The following is a 16,732-nucleotide window of genomic DNA, read 5'->3' on the forward strand; positions in this document are numbered from 1 at the left end:
AGACTTACTGGAGTCATCAGTTCCTTAAAAAGCACTTTTGTTGTCTGCCATTTTGAGTCTGACATCTTCTAAGCTTTACACAGCAAATTGCAAGGTATTTTAATACCATAAACGAAGCTGGCACAGAAAAGGAACAAAGGGCACATATTACACCTTATAACTTGTGCTATCAGTTTGATTCTTGCAGAGACTGGTGACCACAACATTTCCTTCAGATTGCTTGCATACACTTTCTCTCCTTCTGGCCCACAAATTTTGGCTTTTTCTGTGCCGGCACCCATTGCAGCCTTTGACACTTTACTTTCTACCTCATTGTTTCTTCTTGCACACTACAGGCTGAGACTTGTGACTTGTATCAGTGGCATGGTACATAGTAAGAGGACAATTGTTGGGTTCCTTTTTAGGCTGCCTATTTGATCACCAGTTGTTCAACATCGCATAGATGAGTGTTGAGAGGCCCTAATCCAGATACTCTACCTAATCAGGTGATAACTGGGGAAAGGGCTCTAGTAGTAGTGGTCCCCTGCTTAATAACGATTTATTTAACTAAAACAATATTTATTTAACTAAAACAATAACATTATAGCATATGTATCCATGTTTGTTAACTGATGTGGTTATGTAGCACCCTGCTTGTGGTTAACGCTTAGCTGGAATGAAATATTCAACGCAGCAATAGAGAAATTAAAATAGTAATTTATTTGTCAGACAAATAAATAAGAGGCTCAGTGGTACGTGGTTACCAAGCTCTGGCCTGGCCTCCTGCCATTCTGGCCAGCACTTATATTCCCTTAATCCAGCCCCCTTTGCTCCTCCTGTGGCTGCCTCTGTCCAATCAGCCTGGTTGAAATTCCTATTGGCTGTTTGCTAGAACCAATCACAAAAGATACACCCACAAAAGATACACCCATTTCCTTGCCCTTATATGGGAGACAAAGAGCTATATATAAATGACAAATAAGTAATAATATATCTTACATGGAATCTTAATTACCAGCTCACCTCTTGCCCTTCTTGCCCTATTGCCTTCTAAAACAAATGGTTTAATCTTACATTTTATGTTCAACAGATGTCAAGGATCTTGAGTTTCACATCAACATTGAAAGATTTCCTTCATTTAATGTTTCTAAACAAAATGCCTGACAACTATATATCAAGACTGCTTGGATGGCGTCTTCTGTCTGGCGGGGGGGGGGCTGGTGGCTGACTTAATTTCAGGATAAATACAACTCTTACAACCATATGAAATAAGAATCTAGCATTCCTTAAATCCTTTGCATAATTACATTTAAGCCAATATATTTAAGCTAATATATTTCATACATTTATCATAGGTAGCCTCTTAAAAGAATAAAGCTTCTCAAAGTGAAAAGGAAGGAACTCAATAAAACACAGCTTTTAAAAGAAGCCTCTTCAGTTTGCACCTCCCCCTTTCCCCCTCCTCTCCAGCCTCAAAATAAAATAGGAAGAAGCTGCTTCTTCTGCCAAGCCAGTTGCCTTTCCAACATTTAACACATTTTAACCTTTTTTAACTCTCTCAGTTTAAGAAACAGCTTTAGAAGAGACTTCCCCAAAAATGCTCTCTTTCTTTCTAGCTAAATGTTTTTCCTTCCATTTGCTCCTGGCCTTTCAACCTTAGAAAGAAGATCTGGCTCATTTTACTGGGAGGCACATTAGTATTATCTTTCCCCATTCCTAATGGTGTTTTCTCAGCCTTGGGGCAGCATATGTAATTCTCCCTTTTTATGACTTTGAGAATTGTTTTTCTACTATAAATCAATGGGGCCCTTCTTGTCTTAGGAGGAAAAACATCTTGCCAAGGTTCTTTTAGGCAGCTGGTCTTTTGCCTGGCATGAAACATTTGAAAATCCTTTTTTTTAAGCTCATTTTTAAATACAAGCCTTGATTGAAATATATAGAAGCTTTGATAAAAATGCAGGCTTATGATTAGATGCCTCATTCCCCCCTTTCAAGCTCAAGGACCTTCATCCCAAGTGTCCTTGATAGCTTGACCTTCATCATATTCCTGAGGTAAAGCTCTATATAGGGCCATGATATGAGGTAGAGTTTCATTTGAAACCATCTTGCTAATTGTACTTCTAAAACATGAAATGATACATGGCATCATACATAAAACCAATACTACTACTGTCAAGAAAAACAAGCAAGACAATAGTATCCCTTTGAGTCCTGTGACATTAGGTAACCAATTGGTGAGCCATCCCATATCCCATCCTTCCCATGTTTGTACTGGGACATGTGCTATATTCTCCATCTTTGTGGCCAACACACGGATTGCCTCACCATTATCAGAAATGTTAAAGCAACAGGCATTCCCTGTCAAGTTCAAGACTCCACATAGGCCTCCCTGCCTGGCAAGTACATAATCCATTCCCATTTTCAGCTGCAAAATGGCGGCTCTACTTTCATCCAACTGTTGTGCAATAAGTCTCAAACTCTGGGCCGTTGCATTGGTTACAAGTTCCACTACTGCTTGCAATCGAATTATTCTGTTTAGATTATAAATAGGATCCCGTGCCCCTTGTATGAGCTCACCAGGATTCCAGGAGGCAGGATCATAATAGGCTATAATGCGCTCTGGCGGCCAATCATCAGTACCGCTCCAACTTTGGGTACTTCCTCCTGCTATATGAGAAATATCAGCATTCCTTCGTGTTCGCCTGGCCGAACTAGTGGGCATAATCCACATTGGTGGTAATACCCAACCCAAGAAACAAGTCCCACTCCATTTGGAAGGGAGTTTCTTGTATGCCCATTCTCCACATATCCACCACAACCATCGGGTCTGAGGTTTTTGGTACGGGGAATACAGAAGGCGAAATACCAAAAGGGGTAGAGAGTTCACAGTGCAGTATGTTAGATTGCCTTCTTCTGTCACAGTTATGTTCCACACCACTTTCCATGCATGAATAAAAGGAGGTGCACAGGGCAAGGCATTCCGAGTTCGATAGGTAGTACCGTGTGCCCAGGTATGACTATTCTTCTTATAATCCCAAGTATAGTGACAATGAGAAGAGCCTATCATGGGAGAATCAGCTGCATCTGATGATTTATGTACACAGAATTCCCCTTGTACAGGTATAACTCGTAATGGTTTAGTTGAGTTCCATCCGGGGAAATTCTGTATTTCAGTTTGGTGTGGCATTTTGCTTACCATACCAATAGCATCTAATGGTATCGGTAATAACGGCATACCTCCCTCTGAATCATCTGGCCCAAGAGAGCAAACAAGGCAATTGGTCCTATTTGCAACATTAGCTACCATTTCAGCTAAACCTACCCACATATTGTGGTCATGGCTGAATCCATATTTAGCCAATTTGGTCAGATTCAAGGACCCTTCCCCTTCCCAAGGGATCAGGATTAATAAAATCATGTTGATGTCTAGTATATGCATTCCTTCCACAAAAGATTACCTTATTGTGATAGCAAATAATTATTAGCCCCAATATAATTCCCCCAGTGACAGAAATGGGGAACCACCAAGACCAAAACATATATCCCGAGGATCCCCAATGAGTAATATCTCTGATAATTGTTCCACAAGGGGGGGGCAGTCAATCAATTGTATTAGAGAATCTTTCCGTTCACAGTCGCTGGTTCAGACGCTCCTCAAGCTTCAGGCGTGCGCAGGTCAGCCAGCTTCCAGGTTGTGGCTGCAGCAGGCCGGTCGTCAAATGTTGCCCGTGACCTAGCCCGTTCCCGGTAGGGCTAGATACAGGGGTTTTTGGAGAGAGTTAGTTTTAAAGGATTAGAGGGGTCACCTTTGCACGTCCAACTGCCTTCAGACTTCTTCAAACGAGAGTGATGAATCCAGGGGGTCACCTCAGCTACCTTCACCGCTGTTGGAGTAGAGAGCAAGACGGTGTAAGGTCCACGCCACTTAGGTGCAAGTGGATCGCGTTTCCACTCTTTCACCCATACGCTATCGCCAGCCTGGAACTGATGAATCGGCTCGGCAATGCTGCACGGCGTGCGCTCGAGGGCCCACCTGTTAAGAGAAACAAAAACACGGGAGAGAGATTGCACTTGTTCCTGTGTCACATGGTCTCCTATTTGTTTAAGGTCAGCTGGAATATCCTGAACAAAGGAGGGCGGTCTCCCATACAGGAGCTCAAAAGGTGACAACTTAAGTCTTTTTGTGGGTGCACACCGAACACGAAACAGTGTTATGGGTAACACATCTACCCATCCCAATCCCGTTTCCTGGGTTAATTTTGCCAATTGGGTTTTCAGAGTCCGATTCATTCTTTCAGTTTTCCCTGAACTCTGAGGCCTATATGCTGTATGCAGTCTCCATTTTACTTGTAGGACTCGACATACATCTTGTACTACTTGATCAATGAACGCTGGCCCATTATCACTTCCAATGCATCTAGGTAATCCAAACCTTGGGATCAATTCAGTGAGGAGTCTTTTAGTTACCTCTCGTGCCTTTTCAGTTCGGGTGGGAAAAGCTTCAACCCATCCGGTAAGAGTATCTACAAACACAAGGAGATACTTGAATCCCTTAGAAGGGACCAGCTCTGTGAAGTCCACAATTAGGCTTTCCATGGGGACGTATCCCACATGCTGAATTCCAGGAGGTTGTACCGGTCCCTGCCTGGGATTGTTTTTAGCACAAAAAACACATTTCTGTGAAATGCAAGTTGCTAATTGTGATAGATTAATAATATACAACTTCCGACTGAGACTCTCTCTAGTTGCAGTACCGCCAAGGTGAGTAGATTCATGATAATTTCTTACAATTGTGCCTGCTAGATGATGAGGTACATAAATCCTATTGTCCGGCAGGATCATCCAACCGTCCCTCACAACCGCTCCTTCCTGTTCAGCCCACTTCCTCTCTTCTGGGGTATAGTGAGGTTTAACTTCTTCTGGAACTACCTCTGGTATGAGGGCTGCTATAAATCCTCCCACAGGCTTTTGGGCTGCCTCTCGGGCTGCTTTGTCAGCAGCATGATTTCCTCTGGTTATTGGATCCCTTCCTCGTCCATGACCTTTGCAGTGCATTACAGCAATCTGTTCTGGAGCCCATACTGCTTCTAACAGGATTTCTACTTCAGGTCCATATTTCAAGGCCTTCCCGTGGGCTCCGATTAGACCTCTTTCTTTCCATAGAGCTCCATGTGCATGCAGGGTTAAGAAGGCATATTTTGAATCAGTATAGATGTTTGCCTTACATCCGGCTGCCAATTGCAGAGCTCTAGTTAAACCTATAAGTTCAGCCTTTTGTGCTGAGGTGCCAGCAGGCAAAGCTTCAGCTTCCACAACTTCCTCATTGGTAACCACAGCATATCCTGCTCGTCTGGCACCTTCATGCAGGTAACTGCTACCATCCGTATAATATACAACATCTGGATTTTTCAATGGCTCATCTTTCAGATCAGGTCTACTGGAATAAACTTCATCCATTATTTGGAGACAATCATGTGATTCCTCATCATCTACCTCTGGTAGGGGCAGCAAAGTCGCTGGATTGAGCATATTCACTACTCGTAGATGAATCCTGGGATTTTCACACAATAGGCCTTGGTATCTAGCCATCCTTGGGTTCGTTAGCCAATAACTACCCTTATATTCCATGAGTGTCAGAACAGCATGAGGTACATTCACATACATCGTCTGGCCAAAGGTAAATTTATCAGCTTCTTTGACAAGGCTCGCAGTGGCCGCTACTGCCCTTAGGCATGGAGGCCATCCTTTTGCTACTGAGTCCAATTGTTTAGACAAATAAGCTACTGGACGGTTCCAACTTCCTAATCTCTGGGTCAGGACTGCCGCTGCAATCCCATTCTGTTCATGTACATACAGCTGAAAGGGTTTTTCCGAATTAGGCAATCCAAGGGCTGGTGCCTCCATAAGTCGCTGTTTGATAACTAAAAAGGCTTGTTTCTGCTCAGGTCCCCATACGAATGGGTCCTTTTCTGCACCTCGAGTGCTTTCATGTAAGGGCTTGGCCAGACTGCTGAAATCAGGTATCCATAGTCTACAAAACCCTGCTGTTCCCAGGAATCCCCTAAGTTGTTTTCTTGTGGTAGGTTCCTTGATAAGGCAAATAGCTTCTTTCCTCTCTGGTCTCAATGCTCGTTGTTGGTGTGAGATGTCAAAGCCCAAATATTTGACCTTTTCTAAACATAACTGTGCCTTTTTCTGGGAAACTCGGTAGCCAGCTTCCCAGAGCAAGTGGAGCAGTTCCTCTGTCCCTTCTTTACAGGTATCAAAATCCTTTGCAGCTAGTATAAGATCATCCACATATTGCAGAACCACCTTTTCTCCCGGTATTGAGGGGTAACTTGTTAGATCCCTCGCCAAGGCAGTGCCAAATAAAGTTGGGGAATTTTTGAATCCTTGGGGCAATCTTGTCCAGGTTAGCTGGCCTTTTGTTCCTGTCAAAGGGTCTTCCCACTGGAAGGCAAATATAGGTTGGCTCTGTGGTGCCAGCCGGCAACAGAAGAATGCATCTTTCAAGTCCAATACAGTAAAAAATGTTGCTTCTGGTGGGATCAAACTCAGCAAGGTATATGGGTTTGGTACATTTGGGTGCAAGGTCTCGATAGCCTGGTTTACGAGCCTCAAGTCCTGCACTGGCCTGTATTCATCTGTCCCAGGTTTTCGAACAGGCAAAAGGGGTGTGTTCCATTCTGATTGGCAAGGCTTAAGCAGACCATATTTTAATAGGCGGTCCAAATGTTTCTGGATGCCCTCCGCTGCTCGCCGGGGTAAGGGATATTGCTTTACAGATACAGGGGTAGCCATAGGTTTTAGGGTTACTACAATTGGAGCTATATTCTTAGCCATTCCTGGTGGGCTATTTTCAGCCCATACTCCTGGTGGCACCTGTAGAGTTCGGAGGAGCTTGTTTAATTCTGTATCCAATGTGGGTTGGACTTGCAAGGCTGACATTAGGCGCCATGATTGTTCCTTAGGTACTGAGAGGGTAATTATTCCTGCTGCTTTTGATGGCAGTTTCATTTCTGGACCTCGAGGAGTGAAAGTGATTTGGGCCTGCAATTTGGACAGCATATCTCTACCTAAGAGAGGTATTGGACACTCAGGTATATACAAAAACTGATGGGTTAAATGATGTCCCCCAATCTGGCATTCCAAAGGTTGGAGGAAAGACCTCTTGGCTGACTGTCCAGTGGCACTTTTAATGACTACACTTTTAGATGCCTTTTTCTGCAATAGTTCTGGGAGTACCGAGTATTCAGCCCCAGTATCAATCATAAAATCTATTAAATGGCTCCCTAATTGAATCGTGACCGTGGGCTCCTGGAAGCCTAACTTTATGGAGTCCGGTCGTTCCTAGTCTTGGGTAAAATCCTCTTCTGCCAGTCCAATGAAATTGTCTCTACTCCGTCCCTGTCCTGGTCTCTGATATCTTCCATCTCGGATCATTCCCCGTCCCCGTCCCTGGTTTCTTGGGCCGGAGCCTGGGCCTGGGCCTGGGCCTGGGCGCACTTCTTCCAACCTCAGGGGTTCAGGACACTCCCGCTTCCAATGACCCTCCTTCTTGCAATTTGCACATTGATTCCTTCCCAGTGGTGGATTCCTTCCTCGCCCTCGCCCTCCATTTAAGGGGCGGTGGTCTTGCTTCACTGCTGTGGCTAGCATTACCATCTTTTCCTTCTGCCACTTCTTCTTCTCTTGTTTCTCAGCCTCATCCCTATTCCGATAAACTCGGCGTGCAATGGCCATAATTTGGCTCATCAGCATCCCTTCCCATCCTTCTGATTTCTGAATTTTCTTACGAATGTCAGAAGCGCACTGGGCCACAAATGTAGCAGTAATCATTCTGCTGTTTTCAGGGGCTTCAGGGTCAAAAGGAGTCCATATACGATAGGCTTCTTGCAGCCTCTCTAAAAAGTCTCCCGGACTCTCATTTGGTTTTTGTTCTACTTCTGAAACTTTAGACATATTAGTGGGCTTCTGGCATGCCCTGCGGATACCTTGCACAAGTGTCTGGCGGTAGGTGGTAAGTCTGGCCAGGTGAATTGCATTGTTTGGATCCCAATTAGGATCTTCCAAGGGAAAGTTATCTTGGAGATGACGGTCAATATTATAAATATTTCCCGCTCTGGCCTGCTCACGCAAATATATCTGTGCCTTTTCAATTATGTCTCTCCTTTCCTCAGTGGTGAACAGAGTATTTAGGAGCTGGCGACAATCTGTCCAAGTAGGGCTATGAGTATTTACTATTGAAGTCACCAAGTCCATCATAGCCTGAGGTTTTTCTGCAAAAGATGGGGTGTGTGTTTTCCAATTCATCAGATCTGTAGTTGTGAATGGAATATATTGCAGGGTCGAAGTTCGAGGTGGCCGTGGTCCGGGTTGCCCATTAACCAGCGCAGGCTCCTCAAGTGCATCAAATACTCTTCTAAGAGGGGCTACTACGTGATCTTTCTCTTCACTTTGCTCTAGGGGCCTCAAATCATAGGGGATGGTATCTGTCGCAAGGCGTTCTTTTAGCAGCTTTATACGCCTGGCTGTATTGCTTGCTGACCGAGCAAGGTCTCCCTGTAACTTCTGTAACATTTCTCTGGGACTTGGATGTACAGGGGTTTGGGGTGGGCAATCAGTTGTTCCACTAAAGGAGACTGTAGATGGAGGTCTATTAGGAGTCACAGGTGGAATAACCACTTCTGCTTGGGCTTTATTATAGAACTCCAATGCCTCCTGAAGATATTTATCATAATCTATCAAGGAATCAAGCTCTGTGACTCCACTCCCATTATTCATTCCAGTTTCTTGCCTTGGGGTTACAACTGGTGGAGTGTTTGGATTAAGCTCCCTTCGATGTGGAGCATAGGGTGGAGGTGGAAGCACCTCTTCCTCTGGCCCCTCAAAAATGGGTTTGAGTTTATTTGGCAAGATTCCTTTCCTAGCTTCGGCTTTTACAGCCAATAATTTGCATCGTTTGACTTTGCATTCCCTTATCCATGGAGGATTTTTATTTAATGTGCTCAGCCAGGAATCTATATATGGAAATTGTTCTGGGCACCCTCCAGTTTCTTTGGCGATATCAGTCCAAAGTTTGCTTACTAAATTTATATCAAAGGTTCCCTGAGATGGCCATCCAGTATTTTGTTTTGGCCATTCTAGTTCACATAACGTTCTCAAGCGCTCTGGCATCATTTTGACTCCATATGCCCCTGAGAAGGCTTTCTTAAAATTATTTAACATACACTCAAGAGGTGTATTTTCCCCCTTTGAACCCCCAACTCCCATTGTATGGCCCTGTGAAGTATCCACTCAGTCACTCACAGACGCGCTTCGTGGGTTTCCTTGCCTAGTGAAGTCGCCTTACTAGGAACCGAAGTACTGCCCACTCCACACTCGGGTCAGCTACAGATTGCTCTGTACTTTCTCACACATACAATGCGCTGGATACTTCACCACACTCTACCTCCCAATTTTTCCCTTTCCCTACACCAGATCACCATCTGATGTACCCAACCACCTAGCGTACTCAGTTTCCCCTTACTGAGACGCAGAAGTTTGATCAAGACTTCTCTTCCTCCCAATTAATTGGAGGGCCAAAAATCCCTTTGTGCACTTACCCTTGGTTGGTTCCCTGTTTCCCCCGGTCCGTCGCCGCCAGTGAGCAGGGTATCAGACAGACGAGTCTTCTGCGTTCCCCCTGGAAAAAATTACCAGTGCGCGCTTTGGGTAAGCAGTTGTCCTCTCTCTTGTACCCTGCCCAGTAGGGCGAAGGGGCTGCGTTCCAGCAGACCACTTATCCGAGTCACAGGGCACCATAAAATGTAGCACCCTGCTTGTGGTTAACGCTTAGCTGGAATGAAATATTCAACGCAGCAATAGAGAAATTAAAATAGTAATTTATTTGTCAGACAAATAAATAAGAGGCTCAGTGGTACGTGGTTACCAAGCTCTGGCCTGGCCTCCTGCCATTCTGGCCAGCACTTATATTCCCTTAATCCAGCCCCCTTTGCTCCTCCTGTGGCTGCCTCTGTCCAATCAGCCTGGTTGAAATTCCTATTGGCTGTTTGCTAGAACCAATCACAAAAGATACACCCACAAAAGATACACCCATTTCCTTGCCCTTATATGGGAGACAAAGAGCTATATATAAATGACAAATAAGTAATAATATATCTTACATGGAATCTTAATTACCAGCTCACCTCTTGCCCTTCTTGCCCTATTGCCTTCTAAAACAAATGGTTTAATCTTACATTTTATGTTCAACAGATGTCAAGGATCTTGAGTTTCACATCAACATTGAAAGATTTCCTTCATTTAATGTTTCTAAACAAAATGCCTGACAACTATATATCAAGACTGCTTGGATGGCGTCTTCTGTCTGGCAGGGGGGGGGGGCTGGTGGCTGACTTAATTTCAGGATAAATACAACTCTTACAACCATATGAAATAAGAATCTAGCATTCCTTAAATCCTTTGCATAATTACATTTAAGCCAATATATTTAAGCTAATATATTTCATACATTTATCATAGGTAGCCTCTTAAAAGAATAAAGCTTCTCAAAGTGAAAAGGAAGGAACTCAATAAAACACAGCTTTTAAAAGAAGCCTCTTCAGTTTGCACCTCCCCCTTTCCCCCTCCTCTCCAGCCTCAAAATAAAATAGGAAGAAGCTGCTTCTTCTGCCAAGCCAGTTGCCTTTCCAACATTTAACACATTTTAACCTTTTTTAACTCTCTCAGTTTAAGAAACAGCTTTAGAAGAGACTTCCCCAAAAATGCTCTCTTTCTTTCTAGCTAAATGTTTTTCCTTCCATTTGCTCCTGGCCTTTCAACCTTAGAAAGAAGATCTGGCTCATTTTACTGGGAGGCACATTAGTATTATCTTTCCCCATTCCTAATGGTGTTTTCTCAGCCTTGGGGCAGCATATGTAATTCTCCCTTTTTATGACTTTGAGAATTGTTTTTCTACTATAAATCAATGGGGCCCTTCTTGTCTTAGGAGGAAAAACATCTTGCCAAGGTTCTTTTAGGCAGCTGGTCTTTTGCCTGGCATGAAACATTTGAAAATCCTTTTTTTTAAGCTCATTTTTAAATACAAGCCTTGATTGAAATATATAGAAGCTTTGATAAAAATGCAGGCTTATGATTAGATGCCTCAGTTAAACGATTATATATATATATATATATATATATATATATATATATACACACCTTAGACTGAGTTTTAGCACACATGAAACAGTTAAAACAAATCCTTATTTCCTGATGAATAGCCTTTGTACTATAATGTAACTTAAATAGAAAACTATCTTTAGAAAGATTTTTCCTCCAAAAGCATTTTATTTTAAAAATCTGATTTAAATAAAAAAAAATCTGATTTAAATTTTTTAAAAATCAATTTTTTTTGCATTTTTTTTTTAAATCATTGATTTTTATCCACCCTGCTCCCTTCTGAGTAGACACATATAGGACTGTGCTGCATGGCTGCAATGTTCTGCACATGTATCTAGAAGTTAGCCACACACTTAGACTTACTTTCGAGTAAACATGCCTAAGATTACACCAACAGTCTTTTTGGGAGCAGGAAAAGCATGAACATTGATCTTGTGATTTGTGCATGTTTATAAGCAAAATGGAATTTGTCTCAACATTTTTACCAGATTCTTATTCCTTCTTGAGCCCCATGTTTTTGTTTACTAAACATTGCAATAATGTGCTGTTGTTCGTTTGAATTCATTGTAACTGCAGTCATTATTATTTATTATGGTTGCTAATTGCCTTGGTGATATCTCAAAGTGACTTGCAAGATGCTTAAAGCACAGAATGACTTATCAAATATTTAACATCCAAATGCCATTGAACAGGCACAAAAAGAAAACGTCAAAATGACCAAAGGTGTTCATCATTCATAACTGCTTCCTGAATACAAGCTGTTTGTAGGCTCAGTGTACATCAACTGGCTGCCTTTGATGTGTTGGCACAGGGGGCAGCTTTCCTGCCTAGTCTGTGCACCTGCAGTGCCTATTGTGACAAAGAATAAATTCAGTGGCATTCAGAGAGATCAAAAACCAAGGGAAGGAGAGCTAGCTAGCAGAAAGAAAAGAAAAGAAAAACATTGCCACATATAAAGACAACAGTAGTACAGTCAAACCTCGGATCCTGAACATCTCCATTTTGGAACGTTTTGGCTCCTGAATGCTGAAAACCCAGAAGTAAGTGTTCCAGTATTTGAACATTTTTCGGAAGCTGAACGTCCGACGCGGCTTCTGCTTGAGTGCAGGAAGCTCCTGCGACCAATCAGAAGCTGTGCCTCCATTGTTGAACATTTCAGAAGCCGAACTGGCTTCTGGAACAAATTATGTTCAACAACCGACGTTTGACGGTATATTAATCATGCAGACAGGCTTTGAAGTGTTCCCATTTTAACTTTCCAAATAAATGCCATTTGTGACTCAGGGATGGGGAACCTCTGACTCGGGAGTCAAATGCAACCTATCTGTCAAATGCCCTCGAAATTCCCCAAGCCTCACAAACTTTCATGAGTCACACCCCTCAACTGTTCTGCTTTGCACCCTCGTTGAGTGTTTTTTGCCTAGCTGGAATGTGTCCTTGAATGCTAATAATGCTTCTTCCTTGGCTGAACAGAGAATAGAGAAAGGTATGTGAAAGTGAAGAAACCAACCTGTTGCCTACTTTTGTGGCCTACTTTTGCCTCTGACCATGTCCACCTCTGGCATGTGATGGGAGGGCATCCAAACTGGAATGTGGGAACATGCACATCTTTTGGAGCTGAACATGCACACACATATATTTTAGATTTTTAGCTTACCGCTTCCCCAATGGGAAGGGGAAAACTCAAGTAAACAAAGCAGTGAGTTTCTTCTAGTTTAACTAGTTTCCTCCCAGCCTTCTTCAGCTAACACCTGGACCCAAAGACCAGCTTAAACAGAGAGGCCTCATGCACCTTCTGAAAAGTGTGCTAGGTTGGACTTCCACAAATGTAAAGTAGAGAGGAATTGGTAAATGGGGTTTGCAGCAAATGCAGCAGAGGGTTTCAAGTTTTTGGAAGTAGGAATTTCCTTTCCTCAAGTAAAATGGTGCCTGTTAGTTTTATGTTGTTGACGTTTCTGTGGTTATCACAAGGTGAACATATATAAAATGGCTGTGGCGTCACCACAGCAAATATTCCCTTTCAGTTTAATCTTGGTTATAGTGAGGAGTGCCTTTGAACTTTGCTACTAATCTCCCCACTCTCCCTGCTTCAGATAAATCTGCAAATGTGTTCCTGGGCTAAAATAGTAAACTAACAAGGATGTATTTATATTTTTTGCTATTCTGGGTATTTACTGACAGGAAGAAGAAGAAAAGCCTAACCATTCAAAGCAAACCTAGATTTGAACCTTACAGAGTGTATGTTGGGTATGACTATTCAAGCCTGACCAAAGAAAATATTTGTTAAAGAGAAGGAATATATATCCTACATCAGCTTCCCCTCCAATTAATCAAAATCAACGCAAATCTGAGGTTCTGCCCCCCCATCAAAAGCCTGCCTCCCAACAATAATCCTAGCTACACCCATGCTCAGGAGGGAGACTTATAGAAGGTTGGGGAACTGACAGAAAGTACTACCTTGTTTCAGAACCAAAGCTTTAAGACCTAAGATGTAACACCTCAGTGTTTATTTTAAGGAACAGAAGAAAATATAAGTTGCACATTTATCATCTTGTTTAGAAGCCTGTAACTACCACTGAATTTTACATATATATGCTTCTTGAAATAATTCCATCTCCTGGTGCATCTCTTGTTTTATTAATATTGTTGTAAAATAAAATCTTTTTCTTGTTTAACTTCCCCATGTCTCCAAGTGCAAACGTTTTCTTTTAAAAAAGCAAAAATTAGCCAGTTGTGAGAGAGGGCATATCTCACCAATACTGTCACAATTGTTTTTCAGTAGAGAAATTTGAATCTGGGTGGTGAATCAGCTGCTGTTGTATTCCGCCATAAGATAAATATTCATTTGCTTAGCTTTTCTTTTTTGCATGTTACCTCTAAATATTGCCTCTTTGGTCTACCAGCAACTTTGCTGTGGGCGCTGCCTTTTCATAGGGACAATGGGTCCAACTATCAGGGTCAAGGGTAAATAGCTAGCGGCCATAAAGCAATAAAAGCGGGGGGGGGGGGAATGCTGATTTTGAGCCTGACAATGTTCGTTAAAGATTGACACTCAACCTGCATGTTCACAGGCACTTTAATTGCATTAACTTTCCGTTTAACAAGCCATTTCCATGTTGTAACAATTTTCAAGGACCTGCTCAGCTCATTAGAAGCTTTAGGCTGCAGTCCAAAACACAGTTAGAGAACGGGGGGGGGGGGGAGCTTAATGGAGCTGGGAGGGGGCACCACAGCATCCACAGCCCTGCTGCTTATAGCAGCTGAAGGTGGTGGGGCAGGCAAATAGCTGCACCAGCCTAGGGTTTTCTGTAGGCCAGTCGAGACTGACAGGGGCTGTGGCTATGAAAATAAAATACAAAACTGAGCCTGGTACAAAGGGAATTTGGATCGCAGTGTTGAGGAGGGGTGGAAAGGAATCTGGAACCAGACTGTTTCAATGAGAAGTGCATATGCACATATCTTTTAATACAAGCTGAGATTGCAGGGGGTTGGAGTAGGGGTTCCCTTCCAGCTCTACAATTCTATTATTCTAAGGGTGGAGAACCTGTGGCTCTCCAGATGTTCTAGGACTTGCAGCCTAGCACTGTTTATGCTGACTTGGGCTTTTGAGAGTAGGAGACCCAGCTGCATCTGGTTCTCCACCCCTGCTCTAAAGGAGAGCTCAGATCTTCCAAGCATTCTCACACTAGGCTCCTCGCCATCGCCAAGGCTGCATCTGTCCAACATAATGAGGATCCACGTGACAAGCAAATGTTGTAAAGCCACCTCCTGCAGGAATATGTTTATATGCAGACTGAAACTTAGATTAGAGCTACAAGTTATGGGTTTCTTCCAAGAACACTTTACTAAAGAACACTCTTTGACCGTATCTTTTTGTGCAGTAGGAAAAGATGGCAAATTTTAAAGGTCATGCACTTCCTGGGAGTTTCTTCCTTATCTTTGGCCTGTGGTGGTCTGTGAAATATCCACTGAAGTACCTCTGTCGAAGGAAAAAGAACGCTTCCATTGGTTCCAAGGCAGGATTTCATCGCTTAGAAATAGCAGAAGGCATAGCCAAAGCCTCCTTTGCCCTTATTGGTAAGTTGATTTTCTTTAGCATTTAAAAATGGTTACGATTGAGGATGTTTGGATCTTCATGAATAACAATACAAACCATGATTATTTTTGAAACAATATGCATTAATGGTAAAACAAATTGTAGTGTGGATTCTGTCATAGCTCAGTGGCAAAACATCTTTTTTTCTGTGTAGAAGGTCCCATGTTCAAAGTGAGCCTCCCTGGGGAGAGCATCCCATGAGGGGAGGGCTTCCACAGAAATGGCCCACTCTCATATTTCTGCCCACCAGACCTCACATGGAGGAGGTACACAAAGAAAGGCTTTGTATGGTGATGACACTGTGTCAGGATGCTGTCAGTGGCTCCTGGCTGGTTGCCCAGGAAAGTATAAAGACAAGGGAAAGTTTCTTATAGTCTTTCTTTATTGCAAACTCTACAGAGAGAGGCTATAGAACCCAGCCTCTTGGATAATGGCATTGTTCCAAGTGAATCTCCACCCCCGGTCTCTCCCACTTTCTCATTCGTCATTCTCATTGCCTCCTCTACGGGTGCTGCTAAGTGCCCTCTGTCTTTGAGCTCTTTGCTCTCCTACTTTTAAGGCTCACCGGGTTCTGGGAGATGGATGGTCTGGAATGCTTTCTAGGGACAACGTGTCAGCCAACTTCTGCTCTGGCTCTCCCATGATTTCCCAACTCTCCCCCTCATCTGCCTCTGAGCTGTGACCTCCCGCAAACCCCTGTTGTAAATCTATATTGTCTTCCTCTTCTTCCTCCCTGGATGAGGTCTCCACCATTCCTCCTCTGCCCAATCTCTGGGTCGGTTTATATGATGGTCCTTGAGGTATTACGGTCCTGAGCTATTTAAGGTTTTATAGGTCAAAACCAGCACTTTAAATTGAACCTGGATACTAATTGGCAGCCAATGCAGTCGGGCCAAGATTGGTGTAATGTGCTTAAACTGTCTTCCCCTGGTGAACAACCTGGTCACTGAATTCTGCACTAGCTGAAGTTTCTGAACTGCCTTCATCATGATGCAATAATCTAACCTAGAAGTTACCACATCATAGACAACTGATGTAAGGCTACCCCTGTCCAGATAGGAGTGTAGCTGGGCCACCAGCCGAAGCTGATGGAAGGCACTTTTTGCTACTGAGGCCACCTTAGCCTCAAACAACAGCAGTGGATCCAGCAGTATCCCCATTCTGTATACCCATTCCTTCAGAGGGAGTGGAACCCCATCAAGAGCAGGCAGCCTTCCATCCATCCAGTCTAGGGAACCACCCACTAGCACTGCCCCGTCTTGTGTGGATTGAGCTTCAAGTTCATTGGCTCTCAACCAGTCCATTACCGGGATGGTGTCAAGTTTCCTTTTGGGGTTCATAGTTGTGGTTCCAGATGCTTAATAGTGCTAAAGAAAGAAGATATGAAATGGAGTTGTGGGCAGTAGCATTGACTAGATCAAGAGGTATGCGTAAAGGACTGACCTGAATTTTCAGCTCTTGCAAAATAAGCAAGGAGAAAGGCTGCAATTACCA

General features: G+C 43.2%; 1 protein-coding gene across 2 annotated transcripts in view; it reads left to right on the forward strand.

Moving 5' to 3' along the window:
* The window catches only part of TMEM45A (transmembrane protein 45A), a 29,043-nt gene that overhangs the window by 6,094 nt on the left and 6,217 nt on the right, over positions 1-16,732 (forward strand). The window contains exon 2 of one of the 2 annotated variants that reach the window (XM_081859824.1): positions 15,024-15,219. In XM_081859824.1, the coding sequence (XP_081715950.1) occupies positions 15,033-15,219 (187 nt within the window). In that variant the 5' untranslated portion in view covers positions 15,024-15,032. The remainder of the gene's footprint in view (positions 1-15,023; positions 15,220-16,732) is intronic. The other variant, XM_081859825.1, reaches the window with a different exon arrangement.

This window comes from Podarcis erhardii (genome assembly GCF_964252035.2).
Source record: "Podarcis erhardii genome assembly, chromosome: 4".
Lineage (NCBI taxonomy): Eukaryota > Metazoa > Chordata > Lepidosauria > Squamata > Lacertidae > Podarcis > Podarcis erhardii.